The sequence below is a fragment of the Panulirus ornatus genome, chromosome 52 (assembly GCF_036320965.1).
Source record: "Panulirus ornatus isolate Po-2019 chromosome 52, ASM3632096v1, whole genome shotgun sequence".
Taxonomy (NCBI): domain Eukaryota; kingdom Metazoa; phylum Arthropoda; class Malacostraca; order Decapoda; family Palinuridae; genus Panulirus; species Panulirus ornatus.
In genome coordinates, this window is record NC_092275.1 from 10,476,542 (window position 1) to 10,497,941 (window position 21,400).

General features: G+C 44.6%; 1 protein-coding gene across 2 annotated transcripts in view; it reads right to left on the reverse strand.

Annotated features, from left to right (window-relative positions):
• Nucleotides 1–21,400, reverse strand: part of LOC139765058 (aminopeptidase N-like) — a 64,691-nt gene that overhangs the window by 22,671 nt on the left and 20,620 nt on the right. For both annotated transcript variants that reach the window (XM_071692148.1, XM_071692147.1), the window contains exons 2-11: nucleotides 15,380–15,628; nucleotides 14,770–15,093; nucleotides 13,650–13,858; nucleotides 3,063–3,218; nucleotides 2,839–2,969; nucleotides 2,117–2,294; nucleotides 1,657–1,840; nucleotides 1,042–1,198; nucleotides 699–780; nucleotides 398–581 (exon numbers count right to left, since the gene is read on the reverse strand). In XM_071692148.1, coding sequence (XP_071548249.1) covers nucleotides 398–581; nucleotides 699–780; nucleotides 1,042–1,198; nucleotides 1,657–1,840; nucleotides 2,117–2,294; nucleotides 2,839–2,969; nucleotides 3,063–3,218; nucleotides 13,650–13,858; nucleotides 14,770–15,093; nucleotides 15,380–15,607 — 1,833 coding nt within the window. In that variant the 5' untranslated portion in view covers nucleotides 15,608–15,628. The remainder of the gene's footprint in view (nucleotides 1–397; nucleotides 582–698; nucleotides 781–1,041; nucleotides 1,199–1,656; nucleotides 1,841–2,116; nucleotides 2,295–2,838; nucleotides 2,970–3,062; nucleotides 3,219–13,649; nucleotides 13,859–14,769; nucleotides 15,094–15,379; nucleotides 15,629–21,400) is intronic.

Consider the following 21,400-nt stretch of genomic DNA (forward strand, 5'->3'; position numbering starts at 1 on the left):
CTCTCTTACTAGCGACTTACCTTCCTTATTCCACCAGTCTCTACCCTTTCTCATACGTCCACATCCCACTTTCTGCAGGCTACACGCTCAGGGACAAGGTCCAGGCTCGTGGGCACCACCTCGCCTGACAGACAGTAGCGGAGGTACCTCTTGTCTCCCGACCACCTTGTTACCTCACCTGAGAGACAGTAGCGGAGGTACCTCTTGTCTCCTGACCACCTTGTTACCTCACCCGAGAGACAGTAGCAGAGGTACCGTCTTGTCTCCTGACCACCTTGTTATCTCACCTGAGAGACAGTAGCGGAGGTACCGTCTTGTCTCGTGACCACCTTGTTACCTCACCTGAGAGACAGTAGCGGAGGTACCGTCTTGTCTCGTGACCACCTTGTTACCTCACCTGAGAGACAGTAGCGGAGGTACCGTCCGGGCTCCTGACCACCTTGATGACGGGGTAGCCCATCTGCAGCGTCCAGGTGTCCATAATGATCTTAACAGTGAGGTCGTCGGGCAACGTGCCGTCCTCGTGGGCCGCCTCCGTCAGGTGCCGCCACAGGTCGTCCTGCTCAGCGTTGTCGTACTTGCTGGGGACCAGACCAACACCTCACATCAGGTTAACATAAACTGAGCATTGGTCTGTGTTTGTCAGGCAGGATAAAGACCACCAGACCACCACTACACATAGACCAAGAATTACTTACAAGGCATCGAGGTAGTTGCTCAGACCCTTCCTGAAGGTGGCCTCCGTCAGGAAGTGGTTCATCATGCGAATGATGGACGCGCCTGTGGAAGGATTTTCCGAATGAATCTGAAGCAAAAAGCTTTTGTAGTCTTATTAAGCTGATCACGAATACAGAATAATGGACTCGATAAAGTGTTAAGCAACTATTAGGCTGCAATTCTTTTCATTTGATTATTTTTTTTTTTTTTTTGCTTTGTCGCTAATTAAAAAATGATATTGGCTTCGTTTATGTCTAAGGTCAGCATTCAAATCAACTATCATTAAAAGAACTTTCATACGTGTCACACAGACTCAGCTCTTACCTTTGGCATATGAGATCCTGTCGAAAATCTGACTAATTTCGTCGGGGTGGCCGACAGGGATACTGATGGGGTGTGAGGACTCGAGACTGTCTAAACCAAACACAATTTGCACTTCGTTCAGCACGAACTGCTCCATCACCTGCCATGATGGTTCTACCTGCAACCAACAGCTACAGCTAAAAGTTCATTACTAGGATATCACTGCAACAAAACCTACCTGGATCACGTACAAAGGTGTCATATGATAAAATCAGCAAATGAAAAATGTAATCTTGCTTGTGCTTTGGCCTTCATTCTATCATAGTGCCCCTGCCGTCTGGGCTAATTATTAGGGCGATTTTTCCTATCAGTGCGATGCCTGTTGGTGTCCGTTAAGAAGCAACAGAAGTCTTGGTAGAATAAGTTACAATAGAAGAAACGTTACTTTAACGTTGGAGATCGTCATCAGATTTCTGTATCCCAGAATTACCAAGTGCTTAAGAATGCGGGTTCCTACCAAGACAGAGCCACTTCGGAGTAGATCAAATACTTTATCCGAAATCAGAGCTAAAATATTAGAGACATTGCATAGTATAGGGGAGGGATGTTGCTGCATACACACTTCCTAAGACTCACATAATTGATGCCAAAGTACTCGACGTACGAAGCGAAGCCTTCGTTGAGCCAGAGGTCAGTCCACCAGCGAGGAGTGACGATGTTGCCGAACCACTGGTGGGCTAGCTCATGTGCCACCACCGCCACCACGTACTGTTTGTTGGAGGCGGCCGAGACAGCAGGGTCGAAGAGCATCGCTGTCTCCCTGAAGGTCCAGACATTACCTCATAAACTCATCTTAATGACAGAAAGATTCTTTGGTAGCAAGAGGAAGGGTAGTCATAGGCAGAAACGTGACGAGTCTAAGAACAACACTGGGAATATTTTCTGTCTCATGTCCTCCTCTCAATGATTACATCAATCACTGAGAGATGAATTAAAATCATAAACGTAGGTACGTAGCAGGACTTGTGTATATAATTAAGTTGGTCAGGTGTACTTTTATATGGAAACCATAAGTCGACACTGCCTCGGTTTTCACCTGTAGGTAATGAGGCCCCAGTTCTCCATGGCACCAGCAGAGAAGTCCGGGATGGCGACCATATCCTGCTTGGGCAGCGGGTAGGACTGGTTGAAGTAATCCTCGAAGTGTGTCAAGATAATGGGACCCACCTGCCGTGAGAACTCTGCTTGTTCTATGGCTGATTCCCGCGCCCACACTGCCGACACACAAGAGTCACTCATGAAAAAAAAAAAAATACTATTTTGTGTTGACGCAATTAATTTTGTATATACTGAAGGCTTTTTATGATATATAGACATTTATCTGCTTTCGTAACAAATAAAGAAACATGCTGAGAAGAGGTGGTCTTACTAGAAGAAAATTATCGGAATTATTTGATCGTTTTTTTCGTTTTGTGATATTTTTTTCACTAGGTGCTGAATTCTTCAGAAAATCTTTGATCACACTATAAATTGTTTCGGCGTACAACATCGAGAGTTAAACGGAGCATTAACCAATCACAACTCAGACAAACAGTGCGCCAACGAATGAGAATGGAGGTCGAGCGAGCCTTAGTCAATCACACGGTGAAATGACCAATCAAAACAGCTCGTACGCCTAGCTGTCCAATCAGATCCCAGTACAGTCGAGTCGACGCGGGATCGTTTGGCATACTAACAAAGTATCTGAATCAACGGGGACGGTAGTTCAAGACTGCCTCTGTGCACGTAGGAAGAGTGAGTTATTCTCTTCAGTCTTACCCCTGAACAAGGTGTGGTTGTTAGCTGTGGCGCTCAAGTAGGCAAAGTCTGACACGACGAAGGCGACCAAGTACGTAGACATAGGGACACTAGCGTCGTAGTGGTCCCACACCCAGTCCTCCTCGCCCTCCCTACCGGAACAAGACACATGAATCACATACCAGAGTCTCCCTGAAGCAAATTATTACCAAGCAATATGGACGTCGTGAGAATGGAAGACTCACATAGGTATGGTCTCACTGATGGGCATATTGGAGATGGAGGACATGTTGGTGGTGCGGGCGAGGTAGACCTCGAAGGTGGCTTTGAGACCCGGCTCGTCGAAGCACGGGAAGGCTCGGCGGGCGTCCGTCGCCTGGAACTGCGTCACCGCCAACATCCTAGTGAGGAAAAATGTGATTAATCTTGAGCTGTGATCCGCACCCTCGCACCAGTGGAGAAAGGTATTGTTATTAATACTGATGATACTAACGATAACCGTGATAACACTACTTATGATAATGATGATATTAAAAATAATAACATTGGTGATGATAATGTTGGTGAGTGTGTGTGTGTGTGTGTGTGTGTGTGTGTGTTTATCTGCGAAAGTTACATTTTCGGAAAAATGCCATAAATCCTAAGCTGCTGCAGTGGGTTGTAGTATGATGGTCTACCTAGTACAAAACCGACAGCAATAGCACAGCTCAGGAGCAGTAACATTCTCACTGTGCTAAACATTAGGATATAGTGATGTCCTGTGTCTAACAAGTAGTTTGTAAAAGAATTACGTCCGTAGAATTTCCCGATTCTTTTCAAATATTACTTGCTCGTAACACAGGGACGTAAGGGTCTACACTCACGTGTATGAGGAGCCTGCGTGTTTAAACCACGGACGTGCACGTAATCAGTCTTGGATGTTTCTATCTTTGTTTTTAAGAGGCGGTGAGTAACTCGTGATAAATATACGATACCTTTAAAAGATGTTGATATATATATATATATTTTTTTTTTATTTTTATTATACTTTGTCGCTGTCTCCCGCGTTTGCGAGGTAGCGCAAGGAAACAGACGAAAGAAATGGCCCAACCCCCCCCCCCCATACACATGTATATACATACGTCCACACACGCAAATATACATACCTACACACCTTTCCATGGTTTACCCCAGACGCTTCACATGCCTTGATTCAATCCACTGACAGCACGTCAACCCCGGTATACCACATCGCTCCAATTCACTCTATTCCTTGCCCTCCTTTCACCCTCCTGCATGTTCAGGCCCCGATCACACAAAATCTTTTTCACTCCATCTTTCCACCTCCAATTTGGTCTCCCTCTTCTCCTCGTTCCTTCCACCTCCGACACATATATCCTCTTGGTCAATCTTTCCTCACTCATTCTCTCCATGTGCCCAAACCACTTCAAAACACCCTCTTCTGCTCTCTCAACCACGCTCTTTTTATTTCCACACATCTCTCTTACCCTTACGTTACTCACTCGATCAAACCACCTCACACCACACATTGTCCTCAAACATCTCATTTCCAGCACATCCATCCTCCTGCGCACAACTCTATCCATAGCCCACGCCTCGCAACCATACAACATTGTTGGAACCACTATTCCTTCAAACATACCCATTTTTGCTTTCCGAGATAATGTTCTCGACTTCCACACATTCTTCAAGGCCCCCAGAATTTTCGCCCCCTCCCCCACCCTATGATCCACTTCCGCTTCCATGGTTCCATCCGCTGCCAGATCCACTCCCAGATATCTAAAACACTTCACTTCCTCCAGTTTTTCTCCATTCAAACTCACCTCCCAATTGACTTGACCCTCAACACTACTGTACCTAATAACCTTGCTCTTATTCACATTTACTCTTAACTTTCTTCTTCCACACACTTTACCAAACTCAGTCACCAGCTTCTGCAGTTTCTCACATGAATCAGCCACCAGCGCTGTATCATCAGCGAACAACAACTGACTCACTTCCCAAGCTCTCTCATCCCCAACAGACTTCACACTTGCCCCTCTTTCCCCTTGAGTTTTGGAAAGAGCGGCAAGTATATATATATATATATATATATATATATATATATATATATATATATATATATATATATATATAACCGCCGTCTCTCGCGTTAGCGAGGTAGCGCAAGGAAACAGACGAGGAATGGCCCAACCCACCCACATACACATGTATATACATAAACGCCCACACCCGCACATATACATACATCTACATTTCAACGTATACATACATATACATACACAGACATATATACACATGTACATATCCATACTCGCTGCCTTCATCCATCCCCATCTCCACCCCGTTGCACACGAAGCAGTGCCAGGAACAGACGAAAAAGGCCACATTCGTTCACACTCAGTCTCTAGCTGTGATGTGTAATGCACGGGAACCACAGCTCCCTTTCCTTATCCGGGCCCCACACACCTTTCCTTGGCTTACCCCAGAAGCTTCACATGCCCTGGTTCAATCCACTGACAGCACGTCCACCCCGGTATGCCACATCGTTCCAATTCACTCTATACCTTGCACGCCTTTCACCTTCCTGTATGTTCAGGCCCCGATCGCTCAAAATCTTTTTCATTCCATCTCTCCACCTCCGATTTGATCTCCCGCTTCTCCTTCTTCCCTCCACCTCTGACACATATATCCTCTTCGTCAATCTTTCCTCACTCATTCTTTCCATGTGTCCAAACCACTTTAACACACCTTCTGCTGCTCTCTCAACCACCCTTTTTCTTATTACCACACACCTCTCTTACCCTTTCAGTACATACTCGATCAAACCACCTCACACTACATAATGTCCTCAAACATTTCATTTCCAACACATCTACCCTCCTCCGCACAACCCTATCTATAGCCCATGCCTTGCAACCATATAACATTGTTGGAACCACTATTCCTTCAAACATACCCATTTTTGCCCTCCGAGATAACGTTCTCAAATTCCACACATTCTTCAACGCCCCCAGAATCTTCGCCCACTCCCCCACCCTGTGACTCTCTTCCGCTTCCTTAGTTCCATCTGCTGCTAATTTCTCTCCCATATATCTAAAAGACTCCACTTCCTCCAGTTTTTCTCCATTCAAACTTACCTCCCAGTTAACTCGTCCCTCAACCCTACTGAGCCTAATAACCTTGCTCTTATTCACATTTACTCTCAACTCTTCTTTCACACTTTACTAAACTCAATTACCAACGTATGCAGTTTCTCACCCTAATCAGCCACCAGCGCTGTATCATCAGCAAACAACAACTGACTCCCTTCCCATGCCCTCTCATCCAGAACAGACTGAATACTTGCCCCTCTCTCCAGAAATTTTGCATTAACCTCCCTAACCACCCCATCCATAAGCAAATTAAACAACCATGGAGACATCACGCACCCCTGCCGCAAACGGACATTCACTGGGAACTAATCACTTTCCTTTCTTTTTACTCGTGCACATGCCTTGCATCCTCGGTAAAAAAAAACTCACCGCTAGCAATTTACCTCTCACACCATATACTCTTAAAACCTTCCACAAAGCATCTCTATCCATCCTATCGTGTGCCTTCTCCATGTCCATAAATGCTACATACAAATCCATCGGTTTTTCTAAGTATTTCTCACATACATTTTTCAAAGCAAACACCTGATCCACACATCCTCTCCCACTTCTGAAACCACACTGCTCTTCTCCAATCTGATGCTCTGTACATGCCATCACCCTCTCAATCAATGCCCTCCCATATACAGTAATTTCCCAGGAATACTCAAGAAAGTTATGACTCTGTAATTTGAACACTCACTTTTATCCCCTTTGCCTTTGTACAGTGGCACTATGCATGCATTCCGCCGATTCCCAGGCACTTCACCATGATCCATACATACACTGAATATCCCTACTAGCCAGTCAACAACACAGCCACCCCCTCTTTAATATAGTCCACTGTAATACCATCCAAACCTGCCGCCTTGCCGGCTTTCATCTTCCGCAAAGCTATCACTACCTCTTCTCTGTTCACCAAACAGTTCTCCCTGACCCTCTCACTTTGCACTCCACACCGACTCAAACACCCTATATCTACCATTCTATCATCAAACACATCCCCTGGGGATAGGGGAGAAAAAATACTTCCCACGTATTCCCTGCGTGTCGTAGAAGGCGACTAAAAAGGGAGGGAGCGGGGGGCTGGAAATTCTCCCCTCTCGTTTTTTAATTTTCCAAAAGAGGAGCTGAGAAGGGGGCCAAGTGAGGGTATTCTCTTACCGGCTCAGTCTTCTGTTCTTAAAGCTACCTCGTTAACGCGGAAAATGGCGAATAGTATAAAAAAATTATATGTATCTATCTATCTATCTATCTGTCTATCTATATATATATATATATATATATATATATATATATATATATATATATATATATATATATATATATATATACATATATATATATATATATATATATATATATATATATATATATATATATATATATATATATATATATATATGTGCACCTGGGCATGAGAAGAAAGATCATGAGAGGCAAGTGTTTTGGGAGCAGCTGAATGAGTGTGTTAGTGGTTTTGATGCACAAGACCGGGTTATAGTGATAGGTGATTTGAATGCAAAGGTGAGTAATGTGGCAGTTGAGGGAATAATTGGTATACATGGAGTGTTCAGTGTTGTAAATGGAAATGGTGAAGAGCTTGTAGATTTATGTGCTGAAAAAGGACTGGTGATTGGGAATACCTGGTTTAAAAAGCGAGATATACATAAGTATACGTATGTAAGTAGGAGAGATGGCCAGAGAGCGTTATTGGATTACATGTTGATTGATAGACGCACGAAAGAGAGACTTTTTGGATGTTAATGTGCTGAGAGGTGCAACTGGAGGGATGTCTGATCATTATCTTGTGGAGGCGAAGGTGAAAATTTGTGGGGGTTTTCAGAAAAGAAGAGAGAATGTTGGGGTGAAGAGAGTGGTGAGAGTAAGTAAGCTTGGGAAGGAGACTTGTGTGAGGAAGTACCAGGAGAGACTGAGTACAGAATGGAAAAAGGTGAGAACAAAGGAGGTAAGGGGAGTAGGGGAGGAATGGGATGTGTTTAGGGAAGCAGTGATGGTTTGCGCAAAAGATGCTTGTGGCGTGAGAAGCGTGGGAGGTGGGTTGATTAGAAATGGTAGTGAGTGGTCGGATGAAGAAGTAAGATTATTAGTGAAAGAGAAGAGAGAGGCATTTGAACGATTTTTGCAGGAAAAAAATGCAAATGAGTGGGAGAGGTATAAAAGAAAGAGGCAGGAGGTCAAGAGAAAGGTGCAAGAGGTGGAAAAGAGGGCAAATGAGAGTTGGGGTGTGAGAGTATCATTAAATTTTAGGTAGAATAAAAAGATGTTATTATCCCTGGGGATAGGGGAGAAAGAATACTTCCCACGTATTCCCTGCGTGTCGTAGAAGGCGATTAAAGGGAAGGGAGCGGGGGGCTGGAAATCCTCCCCTCTCGTTTTTTTTTTTTTTAATTTTCCAAAAGAAGGAACAGAGAAGGGGGCCAGGTGAGGATATTCCCTCAAAGGCCCAGTCCTCTGTTCTTAACGCTACCTCGCTATCGCGGGAAATGGCGAATAGTATGAAAAAAAAAAAAAAAAAGTTTTGGAAGGAGGTAAATAAAGTGCGTAAGACAAGGGAGAAAATGGGAACTTCAGTGAAGGGGGCTAATGGGGAGATGATAACGAGTAGTGGTGATGTGAGGAGATGGAGTGAGTATTTTAAAAGTTTGTTGAATGTGTTTGATGATAGAGTGGCAGATATAGGGTGTTTTGGTCGAGGTGGTGTGCAAAGTGAGAGGGTTAGGGAAAATGATTTGGTAAATAGAGAAGAGGTAGTAAAAGCTTTACGGAAGATGAAAGCCGGCAAAGCAGCAGGTTTGGATGGTATTGCAGTGGAATTCATTAAAAAAGGGGGTGACTGTATTGTTGACTGGTTGGTAAGGTTATTTAATGTATGTATGATTCATGGTGAGGTGCCTGAGGATTGGCGGAATGCTTGCATAGTGCCATTGTACAAAGGCAAAGGGGATAAGAGTGAGTGCTCAAATTACAGAGGTATAAGTTTGTTGGGTATTCCTGGTAAATTATATGGGAGGGTATTGATTGAGAGGGTGAAGGCGTGTACAGAGCATCAGACTGGGGAAGAGCAGCGTGGTTTCAGAAGTGGTAGAGGATGTGTGGATCAGGTGTTTGCTTTGAAGAATATATGTGAGAAATACTTGGAAAAACAAATGGATTTGCATGTAGCATTTATGGATCTGGAGAAGGCATATGATAGAGTTGATAGAGATGCTCTGTGGAAGGTTTTAAGAATATATGGTGTGGGAGGCAAGTTGTTAGAAGCAGTGAAAAGTTTTTATCGAGGATGTAAGGCATGTGTACGTGTAGCAAGAGAGGAAAGTGATTGGTTCTCAGTGAATGTAGGTTTGCGGCAGGGGTGAGTGATGTCTCCATGGTTCTTTAATTTGTTTATGGATGAGGTTGTTAGGGAGGTGAATGCAAGAGTTTTGGAAAGAGAGGCAAGTATGCAGTCTGTTGTGGATGAGAGAGCTTGGGAAGTGAGTCAGTTGTTGTTCGCTGATGATACAGCGCTGGTGGCTGATTCATGTAAGAAACTGCAGAAGCTAGTGACTGAGTTTGGTAAAGTGTGTGAAAGAAGAAAGTTGAGAGTAAATGTGAATAAGAGCAAGGTTATTAGGTACAGTAGGGTTGAGGGTCAAGTCAATTGGGAGGTAAGTTTGAATGGAGAAAAACTGGAAGAAGTAAAGTGTTTTAGATATCTGGGAGTGGATCTGGTAGCGGATGGAACCATGGAAGCGGAAGTGAATCATAGGGTGGGGGAGGGGGCGAAAATTCTGGGAGCCTTGAAGAATGTTTGGAAGTCGAGAACATTATCTCGGAAAGCAAAAATGGGTATGTTTGAAGGAATAGTGGTTCCAACAATGTTGTATGGTTGCGAGGCGTGGGTTATGGATAGAGTTGTGCGCAGGAGGGTGGATGTGCTGGAAATGAGATCTTTGAGGACAATATGTGGTGTGAGGTGGTTTGATCGAGTAAGTAATGTAAGGGTGAGAGAGAAGTGTGGAAATAAAAAGAGTGTGGTTGAGAGAGCAGAAGAGGGTGTTTTGAAATGGTTTGGTCACATGGAGAGAATGAGTGGGGAAAGATTGACCAATAGGATATATGTGTCAGAGGTGGAGGGAACGAGGAGAAGTGGGAGACCAAATTGGAGGTGGAAAGATGGAGTGAAAAAGATTTTGAGTGATAGGGGCCTGAACATGCACGAGGGTGAAAGGCGTGCAAGGAATAGAGTGAATTGGAACGATGTGGTATACCGGGGTCGACGTGCTATCAATGGATTGAACCAGGGCATGTGAAGCGTCTGGGTAAACCATGGAAAGTGTGTGGGGCCTGGATGTGGAAAGGGACCTGTGGTTTCGGTGCATTATTACATGACAGCTAGAGACTGAGTGTGAACGAATGGAGCCTTTGTTGTCTTTCCTAGCGCTACCTCGCACACATGAGGGGGGAGGGGGTTGTTATTCCATGTGTGGCGAGGTGGCGATGGGAACAGATAAAGGCAGACAGTATGAATTATGTACATGTGTATATATGTATATGTCTGTGTGTGTGTATATATGTGTACATTGAGATGTATAGGTATGTATATTTGCGTGTGTGGACGTGTATGTATATACATGTGTATGTGGGAGGGTTGTGCCATTCTTTCGTCTGTTTCCTTGCGCTACCTCGCTAACGCGGGAGACAGCGACAAAGCAAAATGAATATATGAATATATATATATATATATATATATATATAGAGAGAGAGAGAGAGAGAGAGAGAGAGAGAGAGAGAGAGAGAGAGAGAGAGGTGAAACAGGTGAACAGGTAAACACATGGAAGAGCTTCTAAGTTATATTTTTCTAACGCTCCGGTTTGCGCAGAAACCCTCCTCAGATAAACACTAACATACAAAGACTCGAGTTTATATCCCAGTAAAGGAATGCTTCCTCGCCTGACGCCGCCCTTCGTTCCTTATCCTCGGCCGGCCGTGTCCCACGTTTCTCTGCCGTGTTCCCTGCTTTCTATGACCGCTATTTTTACCGTTGGTCTGGCCCAGTGTATGAAGCCCTTACAACTGTTTATCACTTTATCCACGCATCTGTAGGCAGCTCTCGCGGTTTTTCTTTCTTATTCAATTCCTCATGTAGTATATTCTTGCCACTTTGGTAGGTGTCCGTACTGGTCTATTTGGACAACAAACTCATTCGATGTCCTATGATGACGTATATCACTTTTATGTTCGCTGAATCTTTTGGCAGTGCCTTGCCCTGTCTCACCGCGTATGTGGCCGGACATCTAAAACATGGTATAGTGAATATCACGCTATCCTTGTTGATATTTTTTCACCGTGTTTCTTATACATCGCCTCCCTTCATCCCTGACGATGTAGCAACTTTTATCCTTGTCTCTTGTATGTGTCTACATCCGAGGTCTTCCTTGAAGTGAGGACTTTTATATGCTTCTCATCCTCCTCTGTATTATTCCCTACATTCCCTCTGCGACTTTCCATAATAGTAACTGCTTCTTCTTGAGTTAGATTAATATTCCTTTAGTGTAACGCAACACGAACGCCTCGATGATAAATCTGTTTTCCTCTTCCAAGGTTTCATCAGTGGATATTCTGATTGCCCTTAGGAACCCAATGATTACCACGGACTCCCCGGACTTTGGTCTCTCGTTGTGTGCCGATAGATAATGAATATCGTCATTCCTGTTGGTGGTTTTCCGGTACACCAAAAACTTTACACCCTGGTCAGACCTCCATATTATCGTATCCAAAAATTGCAATTTCCCATCCTCCTTTATTGTTAGGTTTATCTGCTGACATTATTTTGTATTCTTAACTTATCCTCAGCAGCTATCACTATTATGTCATCCACGTACCTGTAACAAGAGGCACCCCTGCCCAATGATCCTACTGTGGCTATGTCCAGTGTTTCCATACACAGGCATTTCATGACAACACTAAGGGAGGACTCCATGGCTAGACCTCTGTGCTGTCTGTACTTCTCCTCGTTGAACATGAATTACCCAAAACTGACAGACAAAGACAACATAGTTACTTAGTCTGTTTTGGATGCGGGTGACTCCACATCTCGAATGTTATGCATTGCTCTTCTGCATAGCCCTTCCACCGCCTACACATTGAAACTTGCAAGCTTTTTATCACCAAAATCGGTGTTTTTCAATTTTCGTATTAGATCTCTCGGTTTCTTAAAGTGTGCTCCATTGATGGATCTTAGGCGTCAGACGGATGCTTGGCCGACCTCTTGGCCCGCCTGTGTGGTGCGCTTCCAATACCCAGTGTTATGGGCCTCACTGGTACATGGTTAGAATCTGTCTCTCTTCTGAGTTGCAATGCTACAGCTCTGGGTCATCTGCCCATACAGTGGGGGTGAGAGAGGCTGCCCACACTCTAGTCACAAGGATGCTGCAATCAGTTCACGGTCAGCTCGGTCATGACCATATATCAGAACATATAATGTTTACATGTAAATCAATGCAAACAATTCTACCACAGTGCACACAAGACTGTAGCAGCTCAGGAGATAGAGGTTCCAGTCCACCGGTTGTCCAGGGTTGCGCTGCCCACGCACCGTTTTCGGTGCCGCGGGTTCGGCTCACAGGTGCGCGCGCAGTGGTAAAGTTGTTTAGATTTATTTACACGTGAACACTCAGTGTTTTGAAAATGATAATGGACTGATTCCTTGTTATTTTTGTTATAGTTATCCTTCCGTAGACGCCAGACTAGATTATGACTTTTTATGAAGACAGGATTTTCCACTGGGACAGAGGTAACCTGGTAAGATCTAATGAATCAAGAACATTATCATCCTCCATCTCCCTCTTGCACCCATCATCACAGTTTCCTCATCTCCTTTGATGATTCTTTAATTCAGCTACTCAGCACACTGACCACACGCGGTATTACCCATGTACATATATGATCTAACGCACGCAAACACTTAAGTCTCCCTGTAAATGCCGAATGCCGAAAATATTTCTCCGAATAGTCCTTCGATTAGATAAGAGTGACATACCCTACTATACATCACTGCTGTCACAGCTGGGGAGGTCTTGTCTCTACGTATTTCAAGAAGTCGAGTTTAAAGCAGTGTGACTCATCAACTCACCCAGAGTGACCTAAACTGCCCTATGCCACAGAGGTGGTTCTCTTCCCTTCTTCTGAACATATTACTTCGGTTTCTTTTATGGATGTCTATGTGTTTCTGCCGGTGGAAAGGCCACATCATACTCGGAGCCCTGCGTCACATGATAATTGTATGGCCGCTGGCAACTCGAGAATAGGTTATTGTTCTGGATTTTTCTTACCCAAGCAACGCTGACCTTTGAAACCTTTCATCTTTCCATGTCTCTCCCACTAGCTTTGACCTTCTTAAAAGGCAGATTTCCACTTCATCAAAAGCTCTTAAAGTTTGCTCTCCATACTTCATGTCTTCAGTCTCTTTTTCGTTTTACATTTCTTCCGTGGCCTGACCACGACAGCAACTTGCACCCGTGATTGCAGGCCTCGGTATGCGGTTGCATCATCATATGCTGTTGTTGACATTGTTCGGCTCACCCGCCAGGTCTCCTCTTGGCCCTGGCCATCGTCTCGTGGCGGCCTGTCCTCTGTATGTGACCGTCACGTTCAGGTCTCCAGGTACGCCTTACAGTGAGAGAGATAACTTACTTGTCGGTGCCATCGGTGTCTCTGTACGAGGACCTGTAGAATCCGTGTAGCTGGTCGTTGAGGTAACCCAGGAACTCCATGGACAAGAGGTACTTGTGGCCCGGCTGCAGCTCCTGCTCCAGGTGGGCTACGTAAAACTGCCGCTCGTTGTCGTACTCGTGTTTCTTGATCCGTAAACCAGGTCCATCCAGGTCACCCAGGGGCACTAGCTGAAACACATCCAGATACTTGCAACCGTTTGTAACAAAATGTAATAAACGTGGTACGTGTCAGACAACATATTGTCCTATGCGTCGACTTTACGTTATTCCCAAGAAGAAAAAAAAATATCAAGTCTCTCTCTCTTAACAGCCTGACCCTTGACCTGAATTTTAAGGGTCAGATCAATCGTAAGGCCATCATATGCTTTTTTGATAAAATGAAGTTCAGTTTTTCACGAAGATTTCAGCAGACTCTCTGAATATAATAACATTTTGCCTTACGCATACCGCGTTTACACATTGTTACAAACAATTTCTTCTATACATATATAACCTTCAGGCAATGTATCACAAACAATCGCTATCTCTACATATATAACCTTCAGGCATTAATACAAGACTTACACCAAAGAGATTTCACGTTTTTAAAAGCCTGTAGAGGATCTAAACACTTTAGCACAGAATCACCAACTGATATTGTTCTCAGGTCGCACTGATACATTCTTGGACTCAGAAATGAATGAGAACTTCGGTCCGTCCGTCGTACATCTAGGTAGGTAGGTTGTGACGGATGAATGATACAAGTTTAGAGCAGGAAAACTACCTCGTGCTATGATTTTCCTAAAAGTAGAAAGATCTTGACTGAGAATTTGTATGAGCTGCTCATGGTGTTAGAGTTCTTGCTCAACGCGTACTTATATAACTGAAGAAACTCACGTCAAAGTATTTTTAGTTCTCTGACGACTTATGTAAGCGGTTTTAACCTTAGCTTGCTCTATAATCAATGTCTGAAGACAAATTCATGTTGATCATACCATTTGTGAGATGACCTCAAGTGCGATGGCAAAATTCATGTTGACAGTCTGGTTCACTGATCATCTGGAGTAAGATCATTCCAGCAAGACCCCACTCTGACCTACCGTGATTGTCTCGTTCCTGGTGATGATGTCGGCCATGTGGAGGGTGATGTTGGAGGTGGGTTCCAGTGCCTCCATCTCCACCTCCACGTAGCCGATGATGCTGAAGTTTCCGTTGATGAATGGCTGAAGTTTGACCAGGTAATGGAGCGGCTTCAGGGCCCTCGGGAGACGCACGTCGATGTTCCCCTTGGGTGATTCCTCCTTGGTCGTGGCTATAGGTGTAGTGGACACCTTGGCCGTAGTGATGGTGGATCGTACGGTTGAAGGTCTTCTTCTGGTGGTTGTGGTGCGTCGCCTGGTCAGCAGAGGCTTCCGGACGGACGACTACAGGGAAACAATAAATGATTATCTCAGAACAAATCCACGTCTCTTGTACAACTTCATCGTGAAATATAGGTATGCACGATGGACTCTCACATGTCTATATGATACCTGTTCCAGGGATCAAATATTTTTCAGCAAGAATCTGAAGGGAAGACAACTCACAAAAATATCTCACTCATGATACTAGAGTTGAGAGGAGAAAACAAATAGATATAAGAATAGATGAAGGGAAAATATTGTTGCTTAGTGGAGTGGATGTTGCTGCAAACAGGTGGAGGAATCTCACGGGGTTCTGAGGAACCAAGACGGCCTGCTGTTGTGTCTCCCGGACTTGAGGGGCGTAGTAGTAGACAAGAAGCCCCGTAACCACCAGCCCGCTGACGAAGATGATCCCTAGAAGGACAGCCACACCTCTGCTGACGTAGCAGCCCTTGTTCTTGTCGAAAGATATGGCATGATGTGAGTGGTTGCCCTCCATGGCCAGCACGTCTCCGCCAAGTTTTGACCCAGTCATCTCACGCCCACTCTAACCACACTGAAGAGATTAGGATCTTGGGTTATCTGTGGATTTCCTCTTCATTCTATTTGTCTATTTACACACACACACACACACACACACACACACACACACACACACACACACACAAGGCTGGAACAAACAAAGGACATAAAATGAAATTAAGCAGGAAACCTGAAATAAAAAGAAAAGATTAAAGAAATATACAGTAATTTAGGGTGTAGATCACAAGTGAGTCGGCAGGGGCGCATGGGAATATGGTAGAATCAGGTAAGCGAGTGAGGGGATTTGGCTGAGGTAGGTGGGTGGTAGGTGAATGAGTTCATAGTGAGTGAACTCGTGAGTCAGTCATACAATCGATTTTCACTGCATGTGAGAGTGGAGGCAAGGGAGATAGATACTCTCCCTCCACTGCCTCTCCCCCGCTCTCACCATTCACATATCAACTTCAACGCCCCTAACCCCCATCCTCCCCCTCCCTCGCGTCCTCTTCCTGACGACCCGAATTTATTTCCTACAGTCCCGGTCTTTCGCTACAACACAACCCACACAATGGCACGCTCTCCTGGAATTCAGCTGTCATGCAGTATTGAGCCTTTTAATGGCTAAGGTGTACGTGGCTTTCCTCTGCTCATGTTATAATGCATTTCTGATATCGATATCATGAAAATTTTTCATACCATAGAGATCGACATAGTGCGGATAACACACCCCAGTTAAGGTTATCTCGGGCGAAAAGGAAAAGGTATCGTGATGGGAGGCCACAGCCAGACGCGTGACGCGGGTCCAAGTCATAGTGATGAGGGCACCAGCACGCACTCCCTACACCAGTTGCCAAAACAGCGAGAAGGTAGCATTACCACAGCGGACTCACAGTTGGATGGTTGTTGGTACTGGGAGAGTCCCGCTATCAGGGAGGTGGATGAAGAACCGTCTCAGCTGACTGGGCAGGAATCCACACCAGAGCAAGAAAAATATAAAAAGCAGCAGACATGGAATAGCTGCTCACAAGAAAAACCATTACGGCATCCATACAATACCCCATACAATACCCCCAGCTTTTGGAAAGTATACTTTGTGATGTTGATTATTTGGCGTTCCCAAGGTAGAGTTGAGGATACGGTTCTGCCCAAAATGTTAATCTTATTACAGGATTGAATTGCCGTGCTTTGAAAATGAACTGGTCGAAACGACACACACACACACACACACACACACACACACACACACACACACATATATATATATATATATATATATATATATATATATATATATATATATTACACTTTTGGAAAGTGGGGCAAGTATGAAGTTTGTTGTGGATGAGGGAGCTTGGGAAGTGAGTCAGTTGTTGTTCGCTGATGATACAGCGCTGGTGGCTGGTTCATGTGAGAAACTGCAGAAGCTGGTGACTGAGTTTGGTAAAGTGTGTGAAAGAAGAAAGTTAAGAGTAGATGTGAATAAGAGCAAGGTTATTAGGTACAGTAGGGTTGAGGGTCAAGTCAATTGGGAGGTAAGTTTGAATGGAGAAAAACTGGAGGAAGTAAAGTGTTTTAGATATCTGGGAGTGGATCTGGCAGCGGATGGAACCATGGAAGCAGAAGTGAATCATAGGGTGGATGAGGGGGCGAAAATCCCGGGAGCCTTGAAGAATGTGTGGAAGTCGAGAACATTATCTCGGAAAGCAAAAATGGGTATGTTTGAAGGAATAGTGGTTCCAACAATGTTGTATGGTTGCGAGGCGTGGGCTGTGGATAGAGTTGTGCGCAGGAGGGTGGATGTGCTGGAAATGAGATGTTTGAGGACAATGTGTGATGTGAGGTGGTTTGATCGAGTAAGTAATGTAAGGGTGAGAGAGATGTGTGGAAATAAAAAGAGCTTGGTTGAGAGAGCAGAAGAGGGTGTTTTGAAATGGTTTGGGCACATGGAGAGAATGAGTGAGGAAAGATTGACCAAGAGGATTTATGTGTCGGAGGTGGAGGGAACGAGGGGAAGTGGGAGACCAAATTGGAGGTGGAAAGATGGAGTGAAAAAGATTTTGAGTGATCGGGGCCTGAACATGCAGGAGGGTGAAAGGAGGGCAAGGAATAGAGTGAATTGGATCGATGTGGTATACCGGGGTTGACGTGCTGTCAGTGGATTGAATCAGGGCATGTGAAGCGTCTGGGGTAAACCATGGAAAGTTGTGTGGGGCCTGGATGTGGAAAGGGAGCTGTGGTTTCGGGCATTATTGCATGACAGCTAGAGACTGAGTGTGAACGAATGGGGCCTTTGTTGTCTTTTCCTAGTGCTACCTCGCACACATGAGGGGGGAGGGGGATGGTATTCCATTTGTGGCGAGGTGGCGATGGAAATGAATAAAGGCAGACAGTGTGAATTGTGTGCATGGGTATATATGTATGTGTCTGTGTGTGTATATATATGTGTACATTGAGATGTATAGGTATGTATATTTGCGTGTGTGGACGTGTATGTACATACATTGTGTATGGGGGTGGGTTGGGCCATTTCTTCCGTCTGTTTCCTTGCGCTACCTCGCAAACGCGGGAGACAGCGACAAAGCAAAATAAAAAAAAAATATTACACTTGATCGCTGTTTCCCACGTCAGCGAGGAAGCGCCTGGAAATAGACGTATATATATACATACACGCACATATACATACATTTACATTTCAATATATACACTTATACATACATACAACTGCACATACACAGCCGTTTACATATATATAAATGTACATATTCATACTCGCTTGCCTTCATCCATTCCCGACACCAGCCCGTCCCACAGGAAACAGCATCGCCATCCCCTGCGTCAGCGAGGTAGCGCCAGGAACCAGACAAAAAAAAAGTCCACATTCGTTCGCGCTTAGTCTCTAACCGTCATGTGTAATGCACAGAAACCACAACTCCCTATCCACATCCAGGCCCCGCAGACCTTTCTATGGTTTACCCCAGACATTTAACATGCCCTGGTTCAGTTCATTGAGAGCACGTCGACCCCGGCACACCACATCATTCCAATTCACTCTGTTTCTTGCACGCCTCTCACCCTCCTGCATTTACAGGTCTCGATCGCTCAAAGTCTTCACTCCATCCTTCCACCTCCCGCTTCTCCTTGTTCCCTCCACCTCTGACACATATATCCTCTTTGTCAACCTTTCCTCACTCATTCTCTCTATATGTCCAAACCATTTCGATACACCCTCTTCTGCTCCCTCAACCACACTCTTTATTTCCATACATCTCTCTTACCCTTTCATTATTTACGCGATCAAACCACATCACACTACATATTGTCCTCAAACATTTCATTTCCACACAACCCTATCTATAGCCCATTCTTCGCAACCATATGCTATTGTCGGATCTACCATTCCTTCATACATAACCATTTTTGCTCTCAGAGATAATGTTCACTCGTTTCCGCACATTCTTCATAGCTCCCAAATCCATCGCCTCCTCTCCCACCCTATTACTCACTTCCACTTCCATGGTTCTATTTGCTGCTAAGTCCACTCCCAGATAAATAAAACATTTCACTTCCTACAATTTTCCTATAATCAAACTTACATCCCAGCCAAATTTGTCCCTCAACCATGCTGAACCTAATAACCTTGCTTTTATTCACATTTTCTCTCAACTTTCCCCTTTCACACACACTTCCAAACTCGGTCACCAATTCCTGCAGTTTCTCACTCGAATCAGCCACAAGTGCTGTATCATCGGCGAACAACAACTGACTCGCTCCTAGGCCCTCTCATCCCCAACAGACTGCATACTCGCTCCTCTCTCCAAACCTCTTGCACTTACCTCCCTCACCACCCCATCCATAAGCAAATTTAGCAACAATGGTGACATCACACCCCCTTGATGCAGACCAACCTTCACTTGGAACCAGTAACACTCCTCTCTTCCTACTCGTACACATGCTTTACATCCTTGATGAAAACTTCGCACTGCTTCTAGCAGCTTACCTCCCACACCATATATTCTTAAGACCTTATACAAAGCATCTCTATCAACATTACCATATGCCTTTTCCAGATCCATAAATGTTACATGCAAATCCATCTGTTTTTATAAGTATTTGTCACACATTCTTCAAAGCAATCAACTTATCCATACATCCTCTACCACTTCTGAAACCACACTGCTCTTCCCCAATCTGATGATCTGTACATACCTTCACCCTCTCAGTCAGTACCCTCCCATATGATTTTTCAGGTATACTCAACAAACTTAAGCCTTTGTAGTTTTAACACTCTCCTTTACCACCTTTACTTTTATGTTGTGGCACCACACATGCTTTCCGCCAATCTTCAGGCATCTCACCATGATCCATATAATTACTGAATATCTTTACCAACCAATCAACAACACAGTCACCCACTTTCTTGATAAATTCAACTGCAGTACCATCCAATTGCGCCGCCTTGCCGGATTTAATCTTCCGGAAGGCTTTCACCACCTCTTCTCTTCACCAAGCCACTCTCCTTGACTGTCATTTCTCGTACCACCCCGACCTAAACACCCTACATCTGACACTCTTTTGATCAAACACATTTAACAGTCCTTCAAAATACTCACCCCATCTCCTCACTCCATCACTATCTGTTAAAACTTCCTCTTTTGCTCCTTTTACCGATGTCCCCATTTGTTCTCTTGCTTTTCGCACATCATTTACCTCCTTCAAAAACATCTTTTTATTCACCCTGAAGTTAGATGATACTCTCTCACCCCAACTCTCATTTGCCCTCTTTTTCAACCCTTGCACCGTCCTCTTGACCTCCTGCTGCCTTCTCTTATACATCTACCAATCATATGCACTCCTTCCTTGTACGTACCGCCAAAACGCGTCTCTTTACTCTTTCACAAGCATCTTTACTTCATCCCACCAGTCACTACCCTTTTTAATCTGTCCTCTACTAAATTTGACCAGGTTAATACTTCCCTGTTCTGAGATGCCTAACAGGTCCAAAATGAGAGATATATTTAGTTCGAGAAAGAGAATGAAACTTAGTACTGGTAGGGGGGGGATGAATATTCAGAAGATAACCTTCGTTACATGGGCAGCACAGCAAGAGGCGTCCTGGCTGGATAAATAGTACCCATCCCAGGGAAAATCTTGAAGGTGTGCAGGGATGATTGCTGAGCGCCATTAAAGTGCCAAATTTGGCGTTTAGAGGGAGAGAGCACAGACGGTGATTGTGCTCAGTTAGAATAAGGGAGCATAGAGGGTGAACGTGCCCAATTAGAGGGAGGGAGCACAGAGGGTGAAAGTGCCCAGTTAGAAAGAGGGAGTACAGAGGGTTAACATGCCCAATTAGAGGGAGGGAGTACAAAGGGTGAACATGCCCAATTAGAGGGAGGAAGCACAGATGGTGAAACGTTTCCAATTAGAGGGAGGAAGCACAGAAGGTAAACGTGCCAAATTAGAAGGAGGGAGCACAGAGGGTGAACGTGCCCAATTAGAGGCGGGATGGTGGTCGAAGGGCCGGCATGGGGAAGAAATGGTATATGAACAGCGTGAGGGTAGAGGTTATGAGTGCTGAGGAGTGATCATGATGATGATGATTGGTATCTCTGGCTGGGTATTTAAACAAATGTTCCAGATCGTTAAGGAGCTTATAGAGGGTCCCGGCTTAATTGGGTTCGTCCCGGTTAGGGTCTAACCTGTCCTTGCGGTGTATGTTGATATCCCCTGCATAAAGGATCCTGGCACGTGTATGTGAATGTGTTAATACTTCGTTGCGGGAAGTCGGAGTGTATGTGATTGAAGAAAT